Genomic DNA, 27,835 nt, shown 5'->3' with positions numbered 1-27,835 from the left:
CCGCCCGTGGCGCCTGCGCGGTGTGCGCTGGGGCGGCCGAGCCGGGGGAGCCGATCAGCGTCGCGGCGGCGGCGGCAGCTGGAGACAAAGCGCCCGACTAATGAATGGGACGGTCCTGCCTGACCCTTCCCTTTAACTCCTTCGGGCCCGGCCAGGGGGCGGTAACTGGTGGCCTCCCGCTTCCGCGGCGGCTGACCGGCGAGGTGAGTGGTCGCGCTGTGGCGTAGGGCGGGGGCTAGAGCGGGGCGATCCGGTTCTCCCGCTCCCGGGGCTGCTACTGCCCCCACCACTGGCTGGCTCTGCCTCTGCCTCAGCCGCGCCAGTTCCCGGGTGCCCGAGCCGTTGGCTCCCGGGGCTCCCCGCCGCCCTGTTCCGGTCAGGAGCGCCCACAGGGCAGCGCCGCCAGGCCGGGCAAGGGGCGTGCGGTGGCGAGGCACAGGAAGCGGGGGCCTAGGCCCCTGGTGCTCGCTCGCTCCATTGTCTCCGAGGCCCTGGGAGGGGGCTCTGTTGAGGTGGGGGGTGCCCAGTACCGCTCCCTTGGGCGGGGCTCTCCCCAACCCCGGTGGTGGGGGGCGCGGGTCTGACCTGCCTGGGGAGCTGCTGTGCTCCCTCCGCGGTATCCGGCAGGCTGGGTGGAGGGCTCCCGACGAGCCCTCTCTGGAGGCCCGGGGCCCGCTTCGCATGCATGGCAGCGCGCGACTTGCATTGTCTCCGTCCGTCGCTGTCCGCCCCGTACAGCGCCAGGCCAGCCCGAACCACTCTGCGCCCTGCCCGCCCAGAGGCCGCGGGAGGAACCGGGCCCTTCACTTGGGGGCGGGAGGAAGAAGTGACCATGTGGCCGGTGTGAACCCGATCTAAGATGGCTAAGAGTGAATAAGAATAGCCCAGGACCCCGCTAGGCAGGCATTGTGGTCTGCAGAGCTGTGATTGCATGCTGGGGTGTGGGCTTAACGAGTAATGGGGAACTCCCTGCCCGGCGTACTGCATCTAGGTGTAAATGTGTGTAACGTGCTTGCTGAGATGGAAAGTGTGTGCTCAACAAGACACACCCCGCCCCCATTTGTGTGCGCACAAGCTGAGATGGAAAGTACGTCTGGACTCTCATACACAAACATACAATTTATAAACGAGACTCTAGACACCAGGTCTAAATAATTGTTTTTGATGTGGACACTGGATTTTAGAGGAAAGAACCTCCATGGCTAGCATCAGAGATAATATAGACACCATCTCTACTCCTCCCTCCTTTGAGGGACCCCAGTCCTCAGTTGGTATTCAGACAGAACTGCCCTTGGTTTAAAGAGACGTGTCAGTAAAGTCTGCAGAATTTGACTGTCATCTATTCCAATGCAGTTTTTAATATTAACTTTACGTTTTTTAACAACATCTTTAAAATACTTCAATATTTACATGTTTTGGATATTTATTACTTTTTTAAAATAGCACATTGTAATAGAGTAGCAAACTTCCTTATTGCACACCAGTTCCATTATAATAGATGTGAGATATTTTGAAAAATATAGCATGCATGTGCACTAGATGACCTAAAAATTGTGAAAATATTAAAGATGTGCAAGTTAAATTATGAAAGGGTCCTGTTGACACTAATGATAACTTTTAAAAAAACACTTACAGGTTAAGAGTGTGCATTTCTTGCTGGATTATGATGCATAAAAAGGCCTGATTTTTTTTTCTCCTTCTCCCCCCCCAATCTTATTTATACATTAGAAATAACAGGAATGTCAAATCTGGTCTTTCCTGGTTTTGCTAGAGGACTTCCTGGGGACCTCAAAGGTCTTTACCCATCATGCCTTAACTGAAGGGATCTTTACTGAATCTTTAATGAAGATATCATTTCAGCCCCCATTAAAACAAACTTTTTAGGCTTCCCTTATGCATTGTTTTAAAAAAAGGAAAAGGGGACGCAGTCCCTTACTTTTTCTTTAACAGTGACCTATAATTTGAAGGGGGGGTGTGTGGGGAGGGGAAATCTGCATCTGAAGAAGTGGGTTTTTTACCCACAAAAGCTTATGCCCAAATAAATCTGTTAGTCTTTAAGGTGTCACTGGACTCCTCGTTGGTTTTATGGATACAGATTAACACAGCAACACCTCTGATACTTGGAGAATCTCTGTCAGCTCCCTCTTTCCCACCCAAAAAGTCATACCTATAGCCATGAAAATCACCATTTCTTTCAAATATTGGAAGGGTTGGAGGAGGGGAGGGATGTTATAACGGAAATGTAGAACTTTAAAGGTGGATGCAGAGGAAGAATAGAGCCTATATATCTTTTTATTTGTTGCTTCATTATGATGGATAAAGAAGTCCTGAAAGACATTCTTCTCTTCACCACCACCCCTCCCCCTCCCAATTGATTTTTAAGTTAGAGATAGGAGTCCTGTCTGGATTGGAAGACTGTTCATGGCTACCTCGGAGGGAGCAAGTCTAATTGACATAGTATTAGAGTCTGAGAACCATCTACATTAGGGTTTCCAATATTGCTAACACCCCTGTAGCCAAATAGATGTTGGGAACAGTGGGAGTTTTTCTGTGTAATTTCAATAATGTAAGCAAAACCTAAATTGAATGGAGAATATATGACATTTTGGCCTCACAAAAGACTGTAAGCTGAGTTGTTCTGAGGGGAAAATTTGTTTAAAATTTACTGTTATTAAAAACACCTGTTTAACTTCAATTGCTGACACTTTGGATAAAGGAAGATTTTGTTAGACTCAACATCTTCAGTGTGAGAGCTAAATATATAAAAATTTTTATATTGTGAACTGAAACGACTGTCTACTTTGAAAAACCCACTTGTTTTCCCACCTTCTCCAGACCTATTTTTTTTTTCCGCATCCACCTGTTCAATCTTGTCATAAATCAAGATTGCAAGCTATATGGGGTAGGAACTGTATTCTTGTTACTTGTCTGTATGGTACCTAGCAGAATGAGGTCCTGGACCATGATTAGGCTCTGTAGGCAATACTGAAATATAAATATTAATGTATATCTGAAGCATACAGTCTTCTAGGAAAACCAGAAAAGACCAGAGTTCACACTGCTGATATTTATAAAATTAAAACAAAAAAATAAAATGTCAGGGTCGCCTATAGCGAGTGAGAGAATCTGAGAAGCCCACTTTATTTAAAAAAAAAAAAAAAAAGTCTCTAAGGGTGGTTTGATGTTGTAATGCATGGGATCCTCCAACCAGATTTTCTTAACTAGATACTACAGAAAAACCCATAAAAATGCTTAGATTGTTGGGAAATAGCTGATCCTCTTGCCACAGTCCCTCAGCAGGCATGTGTTAATCTCTCTCATTTTTCCATGACCTAACTGAAGACTACCTTTGGGAATCTGTTTCTGTGTAAGGAGGAGTTGGGACTGAGGGACATGAGCTCTCTGTAAATGTTCTGTTGTCTCTCCCTGAACACCATACTGCTTCATGCCCCTCATCACAGTCAACCCAAAAATGCCAGGGTAAGTCTACAAAGGTTGGGGGAAAAACTCATTGTTTCTATCCCCAGACCAGATAATTTCCATGTAGGGGAAAATTTGGTTTTGAAGTTTTCTCTCATAATTAGAAATTTTCAATATCCCAAAAAGAAACATACTTTGTTTTTGGGTTGCCACTGCAGAGTACATTGAAGGGAAATAAAGTAGACTTTCTTTACTTAATTAATTGTATTCACATGATTAAGGCAACCAAAGAACTATAAATATTAGATCTTTTTAGACAAAGGGGATGATTATGATCCTTAAGTCTGATCTGCATATCACAAACTATAGAACTTCACCCAGTAGGTCAGATACCTCGGTGATGGGTAAGAGATAAAAACCGGAATAGATTATAATCATAATTCAGGCACTGAGCCAAATAACTTTGTAGTATCAATATTTCTTTAAGTAGAGAGATTTCAAGAATATTGTTAGTACTGACATAGACTAGTGAAAACTGCTTTATATGTTTAAAACTCATCTGTCTTAACTGTTTACTTTTGTAGACGTTTGGAAATACATTTTCCCTAACAAATGTGTCCTTTTCTGTTTGGCAAAATTGCCCTGCTTTCTGTGCCACTGTGGCTCTTTGTTCCTGCATTTGCACCAGCATCATTATTCTCAGTAGAAATGTGCACAATTGTGAGAATGTGTTAATTTCATGTGCTGAACTAACTAACAGGTGGCGTGCATGCTGATTTGGTGACTCAAAAAGCTATTTATGTGGGTTTTAAAGTTGGAGGTTTCAAAATAAATTAGAACATTAAAGGTGCCACCAGGTTACAACTAATTAAAAGTTAGATAAACTTTTGACTTAAACTATGTGATAGTATCCTTGTAATGCATTACTACAGTATTGGACAATTTATTATGTTGTTGCCATGCCACATAAAAGTGACATAAGCAGAATGGGATAACATAATCTTGGCATTCTTCTTTTTTATTTGTACCATATTTAATTTAAAAAATAATAATAATTTGTCCTGAACTCTTGAAAACTTAAACCCATGGTGTTTTTAAAATGTGTTGATCTTTCTGGGATTCATAATGTAATAGTTTCTAGTGGAAGTTGGCACAATAAATGTTACAATATTACTACAGTTTTTATTAAACTAGGAAACAATGCATTCTGTAAAATTGTATTATAACATTTTTTTTCCCCCAGTAATAATTTTAGGTAGTGTTGCAGGGCTGAACAAGGATTGATTATTCTGTTCAAACTTGTAGAGTTACTCATTTTTATAGCTGACTAGAAGCTCATTGCATTTTGTCAAAAGAAACTATAGCTTTTCCAGACAGTGAAATATGTCTGCTTTTACGAGAGCTGTGCAAAATTCCTTTGTGTATAATTTCAGCCCCCTAAAATTTCATTTTATTTGCTGGGTTGAATTGCAGTGAAAGCACAGATTTTGACTTATTAATACAAAAGCCATGTTTGCATAAATAATGTCTTTTCATAGGCAACAGATCAAGTCTGTGCTTGATTATTGGCTTCTTTTCACTGGAAAATGGACATACTTTTACATTTTAAGGTTTGTGTCTCAGTGATAATTCTCAAGTATTCTCTTTTTTGAATTTGTAACACAATGTAACTCAATTTCAAATAGCTTTGTTTTTTATTGTGAATATTTCATATACTAGTAACTGCCCTGTAGATGGTGAGATACCATGGGATAGAGAATGGGAATGTGCCCATAGGGGGCTTAACTCTCTCAACTTTCAATTTCAATATTTCATACTGATTCCCTCTTTACCTTGGACAAGTCACCTAGTCCCTCCCCTGCTCAGTTTCTCAATATGTTGGTGTTGGAGTTTATTATAAATTAAAGACATAACTCTCTATTTTTGCAGAGTAGTTCTGATTATTGTAATTCTGTGGGGCTGAATTAGCCCCCATGGCCCCCATCTCTTCCCCTCTGCACCTGCACACACACTGTACTGACTCCTCCTTACCCCATGTGGATTCTGGAGAACCATGAAGTGGAGGAGGGGAAGGAAGGTGCCAAACTGTTTTCCCTCCACTGCAGAATCCAAGGATTTCTACATGAAAATATGAATGCAAGAGATGATACAGTTTGGAGTTTCTGAGCAGCCTTAGGGGATATCTGTCAGTGGTATCATACCTTCTGCTTGAGTTTGTACTTTCAGATGTAGGGGAGGCTGTGGCGCAGTAGATGACCCTACAGGATAGCTCCTGTTGCTGGCTCAAGATATGTGGGACTAGAGGGGCACAGCCTTTAAAATCTGCAGGCTTCCAGCCCAGCTCCTCTCACCAGGAGAGTCAGTTCTTTAAAAGATATATAAAGTGAATGTTTGCATTTTCCTCCTCCAGACTCTCAGTCCCTCCTGTGTATTTTCTGTTTGGAGGGAGTGATTTCTGGCCCCCTGTGCTTATTCTCTGATACCTACTTGTTAATTCAAAATACCTGGTTTTGGTGGAACAAATGGAGTGTATAGAACATGTTATATATGAGAGATTCAGTGTATGGTGATCATGTACTGTATTACATGTTGATTAATACAAGATTTTGTTAGGCTAGGAGCACTGGTGAAGCAGCATGTTCAATTTATGGAGGGAAGGAATAACTTGCTGTCAGATCTTCTGTTTGCAATGTAATAAATTGATAGGCTCTTTTGAGTGAATTGTTTCCAATGTGATGCAAGTCCCGTGTATGGGGAGAAGTGTGTGGCATGCATTGACTTCATTTTCAGGGAGAAATCAGTATTGCCAACCCCAAGCACCCAATAATAGTGTCAGGTTCCAAAAATGAGTTTGGGTTAAAACCATTAATTTTCTAAAAATTATAATGTTAGGCATGTTGTTTGTCTTACAAGATTCATAGAATTCAGATTTTCCAGCTTTTGTCCACATCTGAGGCTGGAAATTTATCAATTGAAAGCTGAGTCTCATGTGGTTATGACCCCAGGACCTGGGACTTAAAGCAAAAGAATCCAAACTCAAAATACTGCAAGACTTGGGACAAAATCATGATAGTTGACAACACTGAAAATTTCTTATGTTTAAAATAACAAATGCTTTTTTCCCTCTCTCAGGTAGACTCCTCAGCATCAATTTGCATAGCGTATACTGAACCTGAAATGAAGCCAATGGAACACAGTGGAGCAGATATGTAAGTCTCTGTCAATAAACTGTTGGACAGCTCTCTTCTTTTTCCAGTTTGTACCTTTTTCCCCCTTAATTTAGAGCAACGCCAGCTGTTGAAGAAGGGACTTGAATCAGTGATCATGAAAGTGACTTAAATTGTACAGCATTTCATAATTTAGTGTGAGTATGTGGGGGGGAATTGCATAAGTGCTTATAGAATTTAGAAGCAAGTGTCTCATTTGTGCTCCTAAATCCCTTAGTTACTTTTGAAATCAATACCCTTACTTGCCAAAATAGCTAAGGGTTTTTAGATCCTTATCCTGTGAAAAGACAAGTGCTAGGCCTAAGGTTTCCCTCTGATCAGCAAGCACAGGTCATCAGAAGAGCAGGGTACGCTTTATTGCCCGTTTAAAAATTTTTTTAAAAACCCATAGAGCATGAATAAAGTGGGGAAGAGCTGTTCATAATATATTAATGTAGCTTGACAATAAACATTATTTATTCTTGTGTAGGGTTTCAGAATGTGTTTTTTCTTTCATAAATCCAATTTAACTTAATTTTTAAAATGGATGCATTCATTGGATCATATGGACAATGACAACAGATGGATGAAATATTTACGGTAGGTAAAATGTTGAGTCTGGAAACATTGATAGGCTCACTTAAACACTATAATAGCTTCAGATATTTTCTCAAAATTTACCAAAAGTTTGAAGAGAATGTAAGATGACAATTCTTCTAGGTCATATGTCTGTAGTAAGCCTGAGAGGTCCTGTTGTGTACTAGTTCTGCGTTGGGATCTTTTCCTTATTTAGAGCTTAAGCTGTGTCTATGCTACAGCCGGGATCGACACTCTGAGATCAATCCACTGGCAGTTGATTTAGCGGATCTAGTGAAGACCCGCCAAATCGACAGCAGATCGCTCTCCAGTCGACCCCTGTACTCTACCCCTGATGAGAAGAGTAAGGTAAGTCAACAGGAGAGTGTTTCCTGTTGACCCCCTGCAGTATAGACCCTGCGGTAACTCAACCGAAGATATGTTGACTACAGCTATGTTGTTCATGTAGCTGGAGTTGAGTAGCATAGGTCAACTTACCATGGTAGTGTAGACGTAGCCAATTAAGGCAGTCTAAGACAGAATAATAGGGATAAAAAAGAGCAGTTTCTCTGTAGTGGCCTTTCTATTCAACTCTATGAAAATAGACAATATTGCTTTCTCCAGAACATGGTAATATGTAATTTTAAATATTATTAAAATATATATTTGTTGCAGGTATTAAAACTGAAATGTAATGTGCACATCAGAGTGAGTTTTAGTACCTACTTCACATTTCATTATATGATGTCAAATACTGCAGCTTTTTATAGATGTACCTAAAGCAATTTTCTAATGCAGCTCTCAAGGTTAAAAGCATTAATTGGAAATACGGAAGTATCCACTTTAACTCTATTGTAAATGGGCATCATGTCTCAGCTGTAATTCAGGAAATAATTCTTGAGGATAATCCTAGTCAAAATAACTATTGACTGCAAGCTAAGGTTGCTGCAGTAGATAATGTAATCTTATAAGCAGTTAACTCTAGACATTAAGTAGTATGAACATTTTATATAAATATTTCATTTCCTTTACAATTCATACATGTCACTCCCCATTCTTTGTCCTGCTCATTCATTGTGTCTTAACTTTAGATTATAAGCACTTTGGGATAGGGCTTATGTGTAACATGGAGCATGCTTTGGGGCACTATAAAATAGAATATATGCCTATATTAGAGCGGAATGTGTCCTGTTAGTTAGAATTAAGGTTTTTATTGGAGTGTGTAAGGTGAAATTTAACATGTTTTTGGGAGTATGAAATATAAAAAAAAAAAAATAGAATCTCTATGTAAATGTTTAAACAATCAGTTTCTTACGTCTTTGTTTGCCCATAATTGTTTTCATATGGGGTTAAATTTACTGTATCAACTCGCAATAAAAGTCATTTGTCTAGGTATTAAGAAATATTGTATAGTATACTAAGAGTAAATATGAAGTTGCTAAATTTTCATACATATAATGTGTAACTACCAAAATAGATCTCAGCACAAAGCATATTGTGCACAGGTCATTGTGTGCTGGTGCTTGGGATTGCATAGAGTGGCTCTGATCCCATTGTGCACAAGAGCAGCATGAGTGTAGCTTAGGATATGTCTACACTGCAGTGTAAGCCCAGGGTTTGAATTTAGACTCAAGCCCTAACCCTCCTTACATCTATACATACATTATGCTAACCCAGGGTCCAGATCCAAGGCACCAGGACCCCACGGGGTTTAGGAGTTCTAACCCGAGTCAAGCTGGGACTCGGGATTCAATATTGGTTTGCAGTGTAGATGGAACCCCACTGGACTTGTGTTCTGGGAGACCATCAAAAGAATCCAATGGGCCAATGTGTTTTGTCCTCTGGACAGTCAAGTTTGGTGAACAGTCAGGTTTTTCCATACTGCACTATACTCAAAGGGCTAGAGCAACCGCATTATGGAGGGGAGCTAGGAAGTCTGGGATATGCATGGTTGGACTTGGGCACGCATAATACAGTATAGATGCTGGACCACCAGGTTGGGACACAGGGTTCAGTAGTTCCTAGCCTGGGGTTACAAATGAGTGTAGACCCTCAAGTCCTAGGTTAATACACCCAGGGTCTGCTAACTAAAGTTCTACTAACCCTGTGCTTATGTTGCAATGTATACATACCCTTAGGGTATGTCTAGTGAGGAATAAAAGACCCATAGGCATGACTGCGGCTGGCCTGGGTCAGCTACTTGGGCTATCTGGGCTTAGCCTGCGGGGCAATAAAATTGCTGTGGGACCCAGAGCCCAAATAACTACACAGCAATTTTACAGCCCAGCAGCCCAAGCCCCATGAGCCCAAGTCAGCTGACTTGGGCCAGCCATGAGTGTTAAACTGCTGTGTAAATATACCCTTTAGAGTTTCTGCAGACCTTCGGTTGGGTGTGTCAGTGAGGCTTACCTCCTGTGCAACTGAGAAGATGTGCTATTTGGCAGGTTGCCTGCAGTATGGAACTGCAAGATTCATAGGAGCAGAGATCCTGCTTCTGCAGACCTTTTAGTTCTGCTGGCAGGTACATTCTACTTTTTCTTTTTTCTTTGCTTTCTATCTTGATTACTTTTGTTCTCTCTCCCCCTGCACTCCTTCACTCTTTTAGAAGGCTACAGACAGCCCAAGGAGGGGGAATGAGAATATGCTAGTGGCTGTTGCATGTGTTCTCACAGTTCAGTATAAAGTAGAAGGAAAAAGTTCGGCAGGTGGGCTAATACCTTGTACATGCACTGAGGAAGTAGGGATAAAAGGGCAGCTTTCAAGGAGCCACATGCTATGTTAGCCACAGCTTTAGGAGTCTCTTTGCTGTTGGGGGTGTGGAGGGCAGAGGGAGGGAACAAAGTGCCTTTCCTCTCATCTCTGCTCCTCTCCTTTGTTCCATTTATTTTGTTCAGTTCCTCTTCCTCACACCCCGAAAACATTAGGTTTGTTAAAAGGATTTACTTCGTTTTCTAGGAAATTAGACCTGTAAGTGATATAAAGAATAAATGGTATCATTTTGCTTAGGGAAAACACTAATTTTCATGCTCTGTGAAGCGATTTAAACTACTTTTAAATTAAAAAAAAAAAAAAACACAAACCACCCTCAATGCAACCTTAACCATTGAGCTACAGATGATACTTTGATAATACTTCTCTGTGTTACAGGGAGTGTTGCATGGATTAAAGTTTGTGAAGCACTTTGAATATGCAAAATATTATTAAAATTCATTTTTTCATATAAATTAAATTCCTGTCCTAAATTAAATTTCACCTTTTTGAGCAAATTGTATTTACCCATGCCTGCATCAATAGGACAGTTCTTTTTTATGACCAGCTCCTTGGGGAGGAGGAGACTGGGCTTTTGCTGTGCCAGGGAGGAGACAAGTGTCTGTGTCAGAATTCCTCCTTGTACCAAATGCTGCCATGGTGGGAACTACCACCTTTTCCCTTGCTGGTAACAATTGCCTCTTTCTGCTGCAGTCTTGCCTAAGCAGCAGAAGGCAAGCAAAATGTGCATGCAACAGAGACTAGGATCATCGACTCCTGGCATGGAGCCTAGAGTAGTTGTAAGCTGAAGAGCTGGCTGACTGCTGACAAGTGGGCAGAAAAAGCCTCTGTAAAACTATCCTAGTGGGGTCTAGGAGTGGGCTCATTATTGAAGTTAGAGATGGAACTTACTGTTCTAAAATGGGGTATGGGCCTTACGACGCTGTGGAAGGCTCGGATGCTTGTGGTGAATGTACAGTTTACTTAGGCTTATAAGCACATAATACTTTTTTTGGGTCCTCAAGTTTAAACTTCATTGGGTGATCTGGTCACAGTTGTTCCCATGATAGGCAAGGTAAAGCATTTCTAAAGGTGTTTTGTTTTTTTGTTGTTTGTTTTTGTTTTTTGTTTTTTATATATATATATGACTTATATAAAGTTTCCAAGCTAGCACTTTTGTCCTGGCCCATTGTTAGTTGCAGCAGAAAAGAATCAGAGAAACATGTTAAGATGAACCCAGGAAAAAACAAGCTCTGTTAAACCCTGTTAACAGAGAAAACCCAGGGGTTTGGAAATATTGGAATTAGGAGGAAAACCTAGAATAGAGATGAACTAGAGGTTTGTTTGAAGAATCATTTGTAATTTATGGTAACTTTTGGTAGCTATATAAAACTATTCAGAGCTCTTAACAGAATGAACTGTAAAAGAATAGTCAAACTTAGCAGCAAAATTAATATGGAAGATTTTGATTTAGTACTCATTGCTTCACAGAATATACATATTGCTTTTTCAGGGACCCTCTGCCTCAACACATGTATCTATTTTTATTAATTCATCTCCATATGCATAATCAGGCTTCCAGTTCCAGCAAACACAAGCTTAGTGTAAATATAGTACCTTGTCTCTATATAAATGTAACATACAGCAGAACCTCAGAGTTAGGAACACCTCAGGAATGGAGATTGTTTGTAACTCTGAACAAGATGCTATGGTGGTTCTCTCAAAAGTTTACAACTGAACATTGACTTAATACAGCTTTGAAATTTTACTATGCTGAAGAAAAGTGCTGCTTTTAGCCATCTTAATTTAAATTAAATAAGCAGTTTCTTTACCTTGTCAAATCTTTTTTTTTTAAACTGTTCCTTTAGTTTTAGTAGTTTACATTTAACACAGTACTGTACTGTATTTGCTTTGGGGGGGGGGGAGTGAGAGTGGGGGGGGGGGGTCTCTGCTGCTGCCTGATTGTGTATTACAGGTTCCAAATGAGGTGTGTGGTTGACTGGTCAGTTTGTAACTCTGGGGGTCTCTGCTGCTGCCTGATTGTGTATTACAGGTTCCAAATGAGGTGTGTGGTTGACTGGTCAGTTTGTAACTCTGGTGTTTGTAACTCTGAGGTACTACTGCAATAAAATAATGAAAAATCTCCACAGGCTGTAAATAAATCTGTCTTAAAACACTTATTTGTATGCAGTCCATCGAAGTTCAGCTCATATTGATGTCCGTGGGAAGTATGTGTAGAGATCAACTGTTCTGGGCAGCCCTTGGGGATTAAAACAGACCTTTCTGGGTGCTGATTCTCATTAGTATGAAAGAAAACTGACACATAGTAAAAGTGTCCTAGCAGTTTCGTAGTTGATCTTTCAACTTGAATTTTAAAAAATTGACTAACTTAAAATAAATAAAAATCCAGTTTTGGTTAGAGCACTCTTTAAATGATGTATTCTAAATTTTTAAAATCCTTTAAAATCTGTGTGTTTCTCTTCCTGAAAATAGCCTTATAAATATTAACAGAGTAGTAGAAACAGTGAAACTGACTAGACACAACACACCAGCTGCCCAGCAAGTCTCTCTCACCTTATGCCTCCACCAGTACTGACTATTTGGCATCCTCTTGAATGACTTGTCATTTTATTCCTTGTTTCAGCAAAATGATTATTCTTACATTGAAAACTTATGAATGTTCTTTTTCCTAGATATAGATTGGAGCAGGATTAAGGGAGACATGTCCCCCACACGCACGCGCACACATCCCCACTCCCTCCCCCTCCGCCCTGCCGCGAATGCCTCTTCATTTCTCAGCTGCACTTTCTATGTCCACTGTGCATACCAGATCATTGACACATTTAGGTCTTTCTGTAGCGCAGGTACAGTAGGGGAACAGAGCAGACTGGGTGTCATGAGGTAGGGAAAGAGCAGGGCTTTGTAGTGTGGCTAATGAGTGGCTCTGTTTGGGGGGAGGGTTGTCTGAGGCGCAGTGTTTATGCTGTGTGAAGGGATGGTTTGGGGGAGAAACAAGATCAGAAAGGAGGTGTGCTCTGAGTTTCGGGTGGCTTTTTAAAAGTTGACCTGGCATTCTCAACCAACAAAATGCAGTTTGTAGTGGGATACATGTTTCTTTTGTCTTAAATTCTTTTTTTCTCATCTGTTTTTCTCTTTCCCTGATATCTCTGATCCCTTTTCACCTTGCTATCACTCTCACCTTTTCATTCTCCACTCTATTGTTCTCCTATTCCAGTCCTTTTGTTGCTGATCCCCCAAGAGCTTATTAGCACTAGAATTTAACAGCAGCTTTGATGTCCAGTGCTAAAAAATCCTATGAACAAATGAAACCTAAATAGCAGTTTTTCTGTTGAAAAAGAAACCCTAATATTCAACAAATGACTTTTCATAGTAACATTGTCCTAGGTCTTCTAATAATGTTAATAAAGTTGTATAACCTGACATGGAAAATGTGTGTGTCTAAATAATCAAACCATCAAAATGTCTCTGAGACAATCTCCCATTGACTTCAGTGGAAGCAGAGTTAGGCCAGCCTTGAGAATTTCTGCAAATCTTACCCATAGTTACTACGCAAAATTCCAAGAAGTTATTACAATATTACTTTGATAAATGGCAAAGAAATTTAAGTCAGAGTTAACACTTGATATTGTGTTCGCTTGTAATAATTTTCTTTTTGGGGTCCATTAGATTTTTGGAATTGGAAAGTTTGGTGTTTTTTTGTTTATTTTTTAAATTTAGCAGAGCAACTGTAACTTAAAGTTAATATATATTTTATGATTTTTGTATTAGGGTGTTATCTGTCAGACTTAAATTAACTGTATTGCTGGGTTAGAACTTGGAAAATGAATAGTGCTTACCCTCAAAACATGCAAAGCAAGAACTACGTTTAGATTGCAATCCTTGGGGTAGGGCTTGTTTACATTTGTTTAGTGCCTAGCACAATGGAGCTCCAGCTTGGTTGAGGCATGTAGGTGCTACAGGAATGTAAATGTTCAGTAATTTTCGAGTGACTTATGAAAAACAGAGAACGAATGCCAACATTTTCAAAAATAGCCTGAAGTTTGGCTTCTTGTTCATTATTTAGGCACCCTCTTGATTTTCAAAAATGCTGAACAACCAACATCCATTATGGAGGTAATTGGGAACTTTGGATGCTTTGCAGTTTTGAGAGTCGGACGCCTGAATATGGGCTTTAGAGCTAAACTTTCACCAAACATACTACCCATGTGGGCACAATATAATCTTTCTATTGTTTCTCTTCCTAGTGTCATACACATAGCTAGAACATGTGTAATATTTGAGGAACAAAATCTCCATGTTATGAAGATGCTACATAGTGAGTGGAGGGCTAGTGAGAGTAAACTGGCTCTATTATGCAGATAAGGACCTGATCAATTCTTTAAATTTAAAATAAGACCACATTCCTTAGAAGTGCTTTTATTTTAAATTACATGTTTAAATTACAAAATGTCTTTGAGTAAAGTTTTTAAAGGGACTTTATCAATGTAGGAATCATACTTGTATCTGAAATTTCTTTTGGTCAGGAATTTTTTTTCCTTCGGTTCTTGACAGTGATTTGTATATTCTTTTCATTATTTAATTGCTGGTCTGTTTCACTTCTTGTCTTGTACACTAGCACATCTTCTCTATGTTCTAAAGGGGGCTCTTTTTCACATGTTTCAGGAAATGTATTACAAGTAATACGGTAGCAGAGTTGCTGCTGATTCCAAATTTGAACCCAGAATGCTTGGCCAGAACTAGGAAGAATCAGGAGTTGGGGTGTGCCTCTGTGAGGGGCCTAATACCTATGCAAGCGAGAAGTGCTGGGATCCTGGGGCGTGGAGGGGTTGGTTCATGCCCTGCACCCTTTCCAGTGATATAAAGAGCACCCAGCAGTGGCCTCTATGGACCTGATGAAGAAGACTGAAGCAGCAAGTTTAAGAAGGGAGAAAGCAATTGTAAAATCACAAATTAGCCAGGGGAAATTGGGGTTGGATCATATTGACTTGAATCCACTTTTGATGTATTTTTTAAGGCTGGCTATATTTCAGCTTGACTGTGTCCTTTTAATTGAAACAGTCACTTCTGAGCTTTCTATTCGTGTCATCTTACTACATTATTTTTTGTGATGGGGGAAGGAGGCTGGGTACCCAAGAGACTGTTAAAGAACAAAAGTATAACTTGAAATCAACAGTCCTACTCTAATTTTTAATATAAACAAAATGGCTCCTGTTTACACACAGTAAAATTATTTTGTGATTTTATACTGTAGGTAATTGTATTGCTGATTTTCACATTGTAGCATAGTTTCTATCACTAGAGATACAGCTGGAAAAGTCAACCCCCTGCATTTGTTACTAGGGCTAAATAACCCAGATAGTGATACTTGTGGCTGCATACTCACATCGTCACACCTGTTATCCCTGACCAAAATTAATTATTGATTTGGTCTCAGTCTCGGACCAGGCATCTAGATATTTTAGTTATGTGGGGAGAGGTGAATTGTCTCTGATAAATCAGAGCCCTCCACGGAAAGTGAGAGAACAAGTAAGAGCTCACATACCTTTGTAGCTGGGTTCCTCAGTCCTCCCACTCTGTTCTGTCTGTGGATTTCTTATTATTTTTCATCATTTTCCACCGTTCATTTTCACTTTTTTCCTCGTGCTTTACCCTGGTCTGTATTGTATTCTCGTTCCTGACTGTTCTGGTTTCCTGCCTTCCCAGGGAAGTGGCTGGGGTGGGGCGAATCAGCTGCTATCCCTATACTTCAGATGATGCCCGGCCTTTTCCCAACAGCCTGTGTCCAACTGTCACAGAATCTCCATGAATCAGCTGATTCCAACATTCTGTCCCCTATCCTGGTAGAGACATCACACAAGATTCTGGGCATGTTTCTGCTCACTTACACTGGTATAAAACCTGTGTAACTTCATTGATATTGATTCTCAGCAGTTTGAGGGTAGAAATGGATGCTCTTTTTCTTCTCTGTTGTAATTCAAACAGCTAGCAATGATTTTGTGTGTATTCCAATGTAGAGAGTAGAATATTTCAATATCATAGTCCTTCCTAAAATAAATTTTCTTTTCAAGTGCCAAATCTAGAATATTTTTAAATTACCAAACATAATTTTTTATTCCAATAAGTATTTCAGTAGTGCCTAGAGACCCACTCCAAAAACAGGACCTCGATGTGTTATGCACTGTAGAAACTTATTATAAGACAGTCCTTGCCCTAAAGAGATTACATAATCTAAATAGACAAAGTGTGGGAGAAACATATCTCTGTTTTAAGATTTCCACAAGATTCTGTGGCAGCACTGGGAATTTAATCCAGATATCCAGAGTCCTAGCCCAGTGCTTAGTGACAAGATTGTTCTTGTTGTTCCAATTTGTCACTGTTAAAAGTGAATCAGGTTTGAAAAGGAAATTTTAAGAGCATAAACACAAGTAAAACAATTTTTATAAATCTTTCAATGTTTACAGTTAGGTATTTTTCAGTATTAGTAATCAGGAGTCTCTTAAAAGTGAATTTGTCCCTTTTTTTTTCTACCAAATCCTTTTCTTCATTACTCTTCTGATGACTGTTCTAGATATTACTCTTATTTTGTTTTTGTGGTGAGTGGTGGTGGTAATTTATCCCACTTATTAATTTACACTTCTCTAAATTCTTATCCTATTAAAATTTCTCTAAAATATTCAGATCTTTCTGTAATTATTCTCAGATGCCACTTCTATGTTGATATAATTTACAGACTGTATCAGTATGTACTTTACTCATCTCCTGGAGGATTAACAAAGATAGCATATATGTCTGGCCCCCAACCATTGTAAACTGTTCCAGTGGTATATAGGGGGTGTAAACATGATGCAGTCAGCTACAGGGAGAACTCCCCCAGCTCAAGAATCACATGATCACTTTGTGTAGCCCTGTACATCTCCACTTGCAACTCCTGGTATAGTTATTGGGGCTAGGAACAGGAGCTGTCTCCATGGTGCTACAGAAATTCTTGGCTGCTGCAGGCTAGGAGACAGCCTATGGGGAGTCCCAGTAAACCATACATTTCTTATTCTTCCCTCAGCTGACCGAAAATTCAGATGGTACAAAAGTGACTTAGTCACAGACCCTCTTTAAGGGCTCTGTTAGCCTTTAAGACTCCTCGTTGTTTTTGTGGGTACAGACAAACACGGCTACCCCTCTGATACATAGACCCTCTTTAGCCGCTTCCCAAACCGCCCCCCCGCAATTTGATCCACTCTGGCAGATATCTCTGCCAATGCAGAATTCCTGTTAACTTCAGTAGGACTCTGAGAGTGTAAATCTCTGCTCACATAGGTCTGATTTCAGGAATGGAGCCCTAGTCACTATCTTTTAATATAATCTTGTAGTAACTTTCCAACTTCTGTATTTTCCTTTCCAGGAAGGGCTGGATAGAAAGCTTTTGGTATAAAGTCTGTGTAGATAAATTAATTCCACTGCATTCCCAATCTCTTTGTTCAATGAACGTGTAACTTAGTCAAAGGGCGGCTAACAGGTTTATCTGGAATAATTGTTTTTTTATTAACTTGTGTTGCGTATCATTCACCATGTTATTCTTAGTGGTTGCATATTAATATTTTTTATTATTTTAATATTGACCTTTTTCACTTCAGTACCAGATAAACATCAGAATAATAATTTCCTAGGTCGTCATCTCCTTTCATAAACTTTGAGTCTTGTTTTGTATTTTCTTTTCTTCAAACAAGTTCATTAATTTAAAAAATAAACAGCTGTTAGTTCTTTTAAGACTGATATCAGTTAAGCTTGATGTCTGTTGTTTCTTATTGATTACTAATTTACCAGATATTCTTTCATCTCTTTCCTCACTACCAAAACCTAGCACTGTAGTCCTAATCCCAGTCCTACAGATCTCTAATCATATTTAATTTCCTAAATTTTACTTAATGTTTGTACAACACTTGGAAAATATAAAGAGCTAGAGAAGTGTGCGCTAAGTAATAGTCCATAATTTATTTTAAAGTCTGAAATATGACATCAGTTGAGAATGTAAGCCACTCAGAGCCCTGAGTTTCTTTGTTAGAGTTGGAGAACACCAATGAGGTCTAGTATCTCCACTAGCCACTGCTGGGTTTTTCCATGTTTTCTAAATCTGTGGACAAGCTAGTAAATTTGACAGCAATTCCAGTTTTCCTGTTTAGGGTTTTCCATGGAAAACCCTATGTCTGCTCTCTTTTCTTTAATTGTCTTTATTCTCTCAATCATATTTACAAATTTTGTTTAACTTTTCCCCAAGTATTGAACAATATTTTCTTTCTTATTTCTATCTGAATTTTACTGCTTGCTTGTTGTAAAACTAGGCAAATATCTAGATGAGTTGATGTACCTCTCCCCCAGGAAGACCTCCGCGTATCCTTGATTGAGAACCACTGCCTTAAAGCAACCATATATGTTGCTAGTTTTATATAAACTTTTTTTATAACTCAAGCACCTTTTAAAACACTTGTTATAAATGATCACTTGCTGAAGGATTCCCAAGAATATTTAGGTCCACAATTAACAGTAACCTACTAGTATGAAATCCAAATTTTTCTCAACCTCTGGATACCTTATCTGTTTTCAGAAACAAGTTATCTACATATGTGAAAGTATTCTTTGACCCTGTTTTGCTATATGTTACTCAATACATATAGATATTTGTTTGTTTTACATAAATGCTTCTTTTTGGCCTTGATCATAGTAGTAGATTTGAACAGGTGGTTTTTCTTTATTTCTGTTTTCTCCTATCAAAATATTTGGACTTTCATTGCCATTATTACCTTCCTTAATTATCTGTATTTCATTGTTTGTGTATATAAACTAGAGGAGATTTTCAAAGGCACAAATGACTTTCAGTTGGAGTTTGAAAATGTTATGCACTTCAGAATTTTGCTTGCAGTATTTTACAGTAGCTATTTGTAAACTTGCATTTTAACAAATATGACAAAACAGTGTGTACTGAAGTAGGCAAGATATTTACATTTAAAATTACATCAAGTGTTTTTTCTTAAGATACCAAATGATGATGTGCTCATTGTGACTGAGGCTGAATTTTCCGAATCATTTAATTCCGAATCAATGACAAACATTTCAAACTCTTTTAAAGTTGTTTCCAGTTACACACCATAGTAACCGTGCTATTTCCAGGAGAAAATTAATGTGGAGTTTCATTAGAAAGAAGAATTTGCTCACTTCAGGAGGAAAAACCCTTAAGAGAACATAGCAGTTTTCTTCAAAACCCAGAAGCATTCAACTGTACAAAAATACATTTAACTATCCATCTTTACCCCCTCCTCATATATTATCAATCTCCATATTTCACTCAGCATACACTTCATGCTTTGTGAGAGGTGGCCATAAGTAAATGGTTTCTAAAACTTGAAATTAGTTTTCATAAGGATTAGCAGACATATTTGTCTTCGGAAAAGCCATAGTATTTATACAGTTTGCATTAAATATGTGCTGTGAGGTATCTCTTTATGTGTATCTCTTATATGAAGCAAAAACCTTTTCCTTGAATATCCTGTACTTCTAGAAGTAGCTCTTAAGCTGTAGTAGAGTTTCTGCGCCCAGTGTGCAAGTGTGTATAAATCCTGCGGAGTGGTTGTAAGCAGGTTTAGATTTCATTGTATACCACTGTACGTTTTTTTGAAAAATTGAACTGATTGAAATCCTATGTAGAATTGAATAGGGGGAAGGATCATATATATATGGATGATAAACCACTTAAATACTAATGACAGAACTTCAAAAGTGATTGACTAATGGTTTTGAGTGCTCCAATTTTTAGATGCTCATCTTGTCACCTTAAAGGGATCTGATTATTAGAAGATGAGGGTTGAAGAATTCCTGAAAAAAGGCTGTTAAAGGTTTCTCAAATTGGGAACTAGTCTCTAGCCCCAGAATTCCTGTGTTTTATGCACATGTGCATATTTAAGGGATATGTATTAGCTAATTCGCATGCACTTACCATCTGACAAAGATATTATCTTTTCTTCTCCTCCTCCCCTCCTCCCTCCCCCATTTTCTTTGATTTCCTCTTTGAGGACTCCTTGCCCACTCTCTCTGTGTGAGATCATGTGTTACCAACTTTCACAAGTTTGTAGTGAGTGAGGTGACTGAGCGAGAGCTTCTGCAGCAGGAGCCAAAAAGTTCCAAATAAAGTCACATTACACAAATCTGTATTAAATGCTGCCTGATATTGTTGTGTAGGGCTTCGGTCTTCTCTCCAAAACCAAAAATACCAGTTAATTTTCTTGATTCTCTTCTGCCCCACACAGAGCCCACATCTGCCCCCTTCTGCAGCATCAACAGGGCTCCACCTTCCAAGCCTGGTGATGAGCAGAGGTCCTCTTCTTTCCTTTCTTGGGTGCAAAGTTGCAAGAGGCAACTGTCACTTTGCACAGGAGGGGAGGGAGCAGAGCTGCTGTGCTCTTTCTGCTGCCCCCTTTCTACATGTGAAAATGATTATAGACTCTTCCTGCTTCTCCCAGGAGGGAGCTCTACCTCTTGCAGCAGCTATGGTAGGCTGTCCTTCCCGAGAAGGTAGGAAAATGCTGAAGCTAACTAAACAAAGGGCCTTTTCCCTGCAGGTCTGAAAGTCCTATGAAGGCTGCAGCTTTTGGTGTCCTCCCAAGATTGCCTACAACAGAGGCCAAAAATCAGATTAACTGGGAGAGTTGACAGCTCTGTCAAAGCTGCTTGGTACCACAAACCTTTTCCTGTGTTACTACATGTGCCATGTAGATTTGTTACCCTGCCTTGTGTCCGGATAATCTTTGTATCCACTGCATTGCAGAGTCTACAGAGAAGCCACCTGTATATGTGAAACATAGGCAGGGAGAATTAGCAAGGAAATTTTTACAAACATATGTCCAAGCCTGCCTAAAATCTGTGCATTCTGTTGCATTTCTCCCCCACACTGGGTGAATTTTAGCCCCTAAAAATGTCACTTACACAGACGAGAGTGCATTTTGTAGTGTTAAGTGTCAGGTTTTGTCATTGGTCGTTCTCTAGCATTGAAATGCTGATCAGTTTAATCAGTGACGTTTACGAGGAGTCAGCCAGGAGCTCTGCTCTCCAGCCTTGCTGCCAGTCTCTATTCTTCCCTCACCTTAACCATGTTTGGTAAACCCAGCACCTAAGTCCCAGACTGACAAACTCTCTCAGATGTCAGACCAGAAGTGCTCTGATGAACCACAGGCAGTTAAGTTCGAAGCAACAGCTGCCTTCGTAGCAGAATTTCAAGCTGTGGCCCACTACAACTTCAGCTTCCCCTTCTGTGACCCTCTTGTTACTTTGTCTTAGCCCTTATTAGTAAGAAGGGGCAGGGTGACAGAATTGAAATCCAAGGTGTCAATATGGAAACCTGCAGTTCTGCTAGAAAAGCAGCTGCCTCCTGTTGTATCAGAGAAGGAAGTTGCTGACAGAGCCAAGCAGCTTCATTGGTTTTTGTGGTGTAGTTCAATTATCTTGACTAAACAGTTACTGCATTTAATTAAAAAAAAAAATCAAAAGTGACTTGCATACAAGATATGGGGAGTGATGGAGTGAATTTTTGAGTTTGTGAGGACTGTGGTTGTTCAGCTAGAGGAACCCAAAGAAAGGTTCAAGAAAGCTGGATGCATTTCAAAGGATAAGTATTTCCTCATCAAAACCTAATGTTTCTAAACATATTATATGGAACATTCAGTTGTTCTCTGAAGAAATATAACAAATTTGGAGATTGAATTCAATCACTGAAATATGAAACAAAGCAAAACTAAAATCCCTAAGTGCAAAACTCAAAGCTAAAATAACTAGTTTCCACCTGTGTGCTCGTGAGAGTGAGTGTGAAATAGTCCTTTTTGACAAATACTAAACTGTTAGGTTTTTTTTAAGGGGGGGAAATCACATTAAATAAGCCCACTGTTTCTAGAAGTATATCTTAATTTTTCATGTATTATAATCTGAACTGTTTAACATGGTTTTCTTTTTATTTCTAGATGGCGTGAAAGGATCATAATTACCTAATCAGCATGAACAGAATGGCTTCCTGGATGAAGAAAACAAACGTTCAGTTCATAGGCTTATGTCTACAACATGAAGTATTTAACAGTAGCTGTCTTTGAGAAATTAATTTGTGACCTGAGATCTCCTGGTCCCGGAAAGAAATTGAGATTTTACAAATTAGAGCTATAATTTTTCAGCACGTTTTTTGTGACTAATGATATTTAAATCTGCACAACAAAAATATAGAATACAAAACCCAAGGGTCATACTGATACATTTTTGTTTGTGCATTACGCAAGATATATAATTTTAAATTAAATTTTTAAATCATCTTTACTTTTATTTATTTCTTAATACATGAAGACTCGGCAAGAATAATTTGTCACCCATGGAAAAAAATAAGGCATATTCCCCAGAAATGGACAGTAACTTTGTGTTAGATAAAATCAACAATTTAAAAGTAGAGCAAGAAGATGATGGCATGAATAATTGTACTTTGGAAAGAATGGATATAAAAAATGAACATGAAGATTTCAAACATACAGACAGTAGCGATGAACAAGAAGACAAAGAAAAACATTTCATTAATAACAATCCTGGCAAATATTTATCTACAGAAAATGAAGATGATTATGGATCTCTGTTTTCTCAGTACAGTAGTACTCTTTATGATGTAGCAATGGAAGCTGTGACACAAAGCCTCCTTTCTAGCAGAAACATAAGCTCCCGGAAAAAATCCCCTGCTTGGAATCATTTTTTTATATCCCCTCGAGACAGCACTAAAGCAATATGTATGTACTGTATGAAAGAATTTAGCAGGGGTAAAAATGAAAAGGACCTAAGTACAAGTTGTCTCATGAGGCATGTGAGGAGAGCTCATCCTACTGTACTTATTCAAGAAAATGGAAGTATGCCGGGTCTAGCTTCTCTTTCTTCGCCTTCATTGTTACTGCCTGCTCAGTCTGCAGATGTTGGAGATTTAAGTGCTGTGTTATCGCCTATAAAACTGGTCAAGAAAATTGCTTCTAAGATACCATCTCCAGATCGAGTAATTGAGGAATCTGTTTCTATAGTCTCTTCTGAAGAAATATCAGACCTTTCAGTTTCTGAAAAGTGCATCAAAGAAGAAATCATGGCCGGGTCATCTCCACCCCTACCCAACAATCAATATGATGAAACTGTGGAGAATGTAGCTGAGAAAACTGTTCCAATTCCAAAGAGTACATCAGGTTCCAGAAGAAGATCTGCTGTCTGGAAACACTTTTATTTGTCTCCTTTAGATAATTCTAAAGCAGTTTGCATCCACTGCATGAATGAATTCAGTAGAGGAAAGAATGGAAAAGATCTTGGAACTAGTTGCTTAATAAGGCACATGTGGAGAGCCCATCGTTCCATCGTTTTGCAGGAGAATGGCGGTGGTACAAGCATACCACCCTTGTACTCTGCTCCTCCAACTTTATTGCCTTCTTTACTGCCTTCTGACGGTGATCTGAATTCTGTGTCGTCCTCTCCAGGAAAACTGCTTAAAGAATCGGTGTCTGCTTCTTCCTCTCCAGATAGAATGGCAGAGGAAATCCATTCTACTCTCCCTTCTGGAGATGCTCTGGTGGAAGACTCATCGATGTTGTCATCTGATGATATAGGTGAAGCCTCCTTAGTGTCTTCTCCTGAGAAGCAGTGTGAGGGATTAAGTCCATTGATATTTGAACATAGCTCTGTGTTTCAGCAGAATAAAAGGATTATGAAAAGGCTTAAATCGGAAGTTTGGCACCATTTTTCACTGTCTCCAGTGGACAGTCTAAAAGCTATATGTAGATACTGTAGTTGTATGATAAGTTGTGGGAAAAAAGGAGATGTAGGCACAAACTGCTTGATGAGACATCTATATAGACGCCACCCTGAGGTGATTGGGAACCAGAAGAGTTTTATAGATGCAAGTTTGGCAAATTCTCCTTATGCTACTTTGGCTTCCGCAGAATGTTCCTCTTCAAAATTGATTGACTTACCCACAATGGTTACAAATGGTAATCCGATTATATTTCCTGTCAATAGCAAGAAGACCTCAAAACTGTGGAATCACTTTTCAATTTGTTCTGCAGATTCAACTAAAGTAATATGTATGCACTGTGGACGTACAATAAGCAGGGGGAAAAAGCCAATAAATTTAGGTACAAGTTGCCTTCTAAGACATTTGCAGCGGTTTCATAACAATGTGCTGAAAACTGATGTTTCAGAGACAGTGTTGTCCTCTTCTACGGATAATCACAAGCCCCTGAGCACAGAATTATTAGGATCTTCAACCTTTGATGAAACCAATGACAAGTTTTGTGATTCTCACCCAGTTGCCAAAAAAATTACAAGTCTTGTAGCTGAAATGATTGCACTTGACCTTCAGCCATATTCTTTTGTAGACAACATTGGCTTTAACAGGCTGCTTGAATACTTGCAACCTCAGTATTCCTTACCTTCACCATCGTATTTTTCTAGGACAGCAATTCCAGAAATGTATGATAACGTGAAACAAATAATTATTTCACATCTGAAAAAAGCTGAAAGCGGAGTAATACATTTTACATCAGGAATATGGATGAGCAATCAAACACGAGAATATCTAACTCTTACTGCTCACTGGGTAACATTTGAGTCCTCATTTAGACCCCAGTGTGAAGATTACCATTGTACAGCACTTTTAAATGTGTCACAGATTGATTGTGACTACAATGGCATCAGTATTCAAAAGCAGTTAGAATATTGGTGGGAAGCCTGGATAACTTCCATTGGCCTTCAGATTGGGATTACTGTTACTGATAATCAGAGTATTGGAAAAACTTTAAATGAAAGTGATCATTCGAGTGTGCAGTGTTTTGGTCACACTGTTAATCTCATAGTAAATGAGGCTATTAAAAGTCAGAGAATGGTTCAAAATTTGCTTAGTATTGCAAGAAAGATTTGTGAACGTGTTCATCGGTCAGCAAAAGCAAAGGAGAAATTAGCTGAGTTACAAAAAGAATATGAGTTGCCCCAACATCAACTTATTCAAGATGTTCCATCCAAATGGAATACATCATTCCATATGCTTGAACGCTTAATTGAACAGAAAAGAGCAATTGATGAAATGTCAATAGAGTGCAGCTTTAGGGAGCTGATAAGTTGTGATCAGTGGGTAGTTATGCAATCTGTGTGTCATGCTCTGAAACCATTTGAAGTTGCGAGTAGAGAGATGAGTACACACATGTCCACTTTAAGCCAGGTGATTCCAATGATTCACATACTTAACAGAAAAATAGAGATGTTGTTTGAGGAAACAATGGGGATTGACACCATGTTAAAATCCTTGAAAGAAGCTATGGCGAGTAGATTGTCTAGCACACTTCATGATCCAAGGTACATTTTTGCTACACTTTTAGACCCCCGCTACAAAACATCCTTATTTACAGAGGAGGAGGCTGAACAGTATAAACTGGACTTAATCAGGGAGCTGGAAATATTGAGTTCTACCTCAGATGATAAACCTGTTTCTAATGGGTGCGATATAGGTTCACCATCTACAAACTCCTGTGGGGAGGATAATCTTTGGTCACTTATGGCTGACATGAAAAAATCAAAAGATCTAAAAGAGAAGGCAAAGTTACCAGAGGATATGGTGCTCTCATACTTGGAGGAAGAAGTGCTTGAGCATAACTGTGACCCACTAACTTACTGGGACTTTAAGAAGTCATCTTGGCCAGTATTGTCAAAATTGGCTGTCAGATTCTTGGGTTGTCCACCAAGTATTGTTCCTTCAGAGAGATTGTTCAATACATCCAATGAAAACAGCAGCTTTAGTCAGTCAAGGCTAATGATTGAACACTTTGAAAAACTTATCTTTTTGAAAGTGAATCTTCCCTTAATATACTTCCAGTATTGAAACTAATGAACAAATTAGACTAAAACTATTGTTGCTCACTGGATATTAAATATTTGGATTGTTAAATTGCTCCAGTAGGGGCCATGTATGACATCTAATCAGTGACTGTAATTCAAAATTTTAGTTTTGTCAGCTTTCATTAAAATGTCTACATGTGCCTTATTCATAGTTCTTCAGGCCAGATATTGTATATATGTTTTTTAAAAGTTCACACTAGAAATAGCCTGTCTTGTCAAATTATACATAATTATGTAGGTTTTAATCCATAATTGTAAATGAACTTAAAGCGCGGTCATTTGTTTTAATAGAATGGCAAAAAAGATGTAAACAGTTCTATTCTGTAGTTTTTTATTCAATTATGTAAAACCCATAAACCAGGTACTGTATTTTAGTTAAACATTGCTTTAATTGCAGCAAAATAGCTTTTGTAGCTGTCAAAAGAAAGCTGTACATAAAAGGTGGAGTTCAAGCCATCTTTTTACCTAGCAGTTTTTAATTGCAAGCCCTAAAGTACTTAAAGGGTTATGAAGAATTATTATGGAAGATGTTTACTATGACAGGAAACTATTGAATTACTCTTTGAAAACGTAACTAAATTTAGAGGTATTATGGAACATCAGTTATACAGTAATCTGTAATAAAACTTGCCATGTGCTGTTCTCCTATTCAGGTTTTTCGTTGTTACTGAATTACAGAAATATTCTGAGTATTTATATAAGCTCTTTTTGGAAGTTTTTATCAAAGTTTGTGAATGAATGCTTGTTGTTTAATGCAGTGCATGAAAAGGCAAGAAATTTACAGTGAAAGATCTGATGTTCTAAAGCCTTTTTTTAATCTTTAGTGCATCACAATTATAAGGGTTACCTGCTGTAAAAATTGAACCCTGCTTCCTGACATGATTACAGCTGGCTATAACAATTTGTCTTAAAGTTCCTAGTACAAAAATAACAAACTCTGATTCTGAAGAATAGCCTTATGGATACGGTGCACTGCTTAGAATTTTATGTAGTAGGGTTGATTCATAATTGTTTGGTGTCCATCATGCAAATGAGTGGGTCCCTACCAAATTCATGGTCTATTACAAGATTTTAAAAATCATAAATTTCATATTTCAGCTATTTAAATCTGAAATTTCACAGTGTTGTAATTGTAGGGGGCCTGACCCAAAAAGGAGTTGTGCAGGGGTTGCAAGTTTATTGTGGAGTGGGGGTGGGGAGGTTCCAGTACTGCTACCCTTCTGCGCTGCTGCTGGTTGCTCCGCCTTAGAGCTGGGCAGCTGTAGACCGGTGGCTGTTGACTGGGAGCCCATCTCTGAAGACAGAGCCGCCACCAGGAGCACTGTAGAACTAAGGATGCCATGATATGGTATCTATTGTCACCCTTCTACACTGCTGCCTGCAGAGCTGAGCCCTCAGTTGGCAGCTGCTCTCCAGGTACCACGCTCTGAAGGCAGTGCAGAAGTAAGGGTGGCAATACCACGACCCACCTAAAATAACCTTGTGATTCCCCTGCAACTCCCTTTTCGGTCAGGACCCCCAATTTGAGAAACACTGGTCTCCCCTGTGAAATCTATATAGTATAGGGTAAAAGCACACAAGACCAGATTTCACGGTCCATGACGCATTTTTAATAGCTGTGAATTTCGCAGGACCCTACAAATGAGTTATTGTAGAACCCTCTAAACTTCAAAAATAGAGTAAAAATAGCCAGCATTTAAATTGTAAACAATGTTTTCCATGTTTTTCTCTCAACTACTAAAGAGTCATCTTCCCATTTCAGTTTGATTAAATACTTTTGGGAAGCAAGTCATGCATTTGCCTATGACCTTTTAGAAAAATTGTAGTTTTGTTAAAATACTGTACCTATGCTAATCTAATTTTGCATTTACTATGTTTTAGTGTATTTATAAATGGTGAACTCAGTTTCTGAAATTAAACATTTTATTTGCAATTTC

At 39.0% G+C, this 27,835-nt stretch overlaps 1 protein-coding gene across 7 annotated transcripts; it reads left to right on the top strand.

The window, feature by feature from the left end:
* Positions 1 to 27,835, top strand: ZBED4 (zinc finger BED-type containing 4). Of its 7 annotated transcripts, XM_073328317.2 has the most exons (5): positions 1 to 203; positions 3,343 to 3,480; positions 4,959 to 5,030; positions 6,553 to 6,629; positions 21,968 to 27,835. In XM_073328317.2, exon 5 carries the CDS (start codon positions 22,363 to 22,365, stop codon positions 25,879 to 25,881), a length of 3,519 nt encoding a protein of 1,172 aa, XP_073184418.1. In that variant the 5' UTR covers positions 1 to 203; positions 3,343 to 3,480; positions 4,959 to 5,030; positions 6,553 to 6,629; positions 21,968 to 22,362; the 3' UTR covers positions 25,882 to 27,835. The 7 variants fall into 7 exon arrangements, with proteins under 7 accessions (XP_073184418.1, XP_073184415.1, XP_073184416.1 ...); XM_073328314.2 differs by lacking the exons at positions 3,343 to 3,480; positions 4,959 to 5,030 and adding an exon at positions 20,264 to 20,528; XM_073328315.2 differs by lacking the exons at positions 3,343 to 3,480; positions 4,959 to 5,030 and adding an exon at positions 7,117 to 7,226.

Source organism: Lepidochelys kempii, chromosome 1 (genome assembly GCF_965140285.1).
Source record: "Lepidochelys kempii isolate rLepKem1 chromosome 1, rLepKem1.hap1, whole genome shotgun sequence".
Lineage (NCBI taxonomy): Eukaryota > Metazoa > Chordata > Testudines > Cheloniidae > Lepidochelys > Lepidochelys kempii.
The sequence above is the reverse complement of the archived record's forward strand: the minus strand, read 5'-3'. Positions and strand labels throughout refer to the sequence as shown.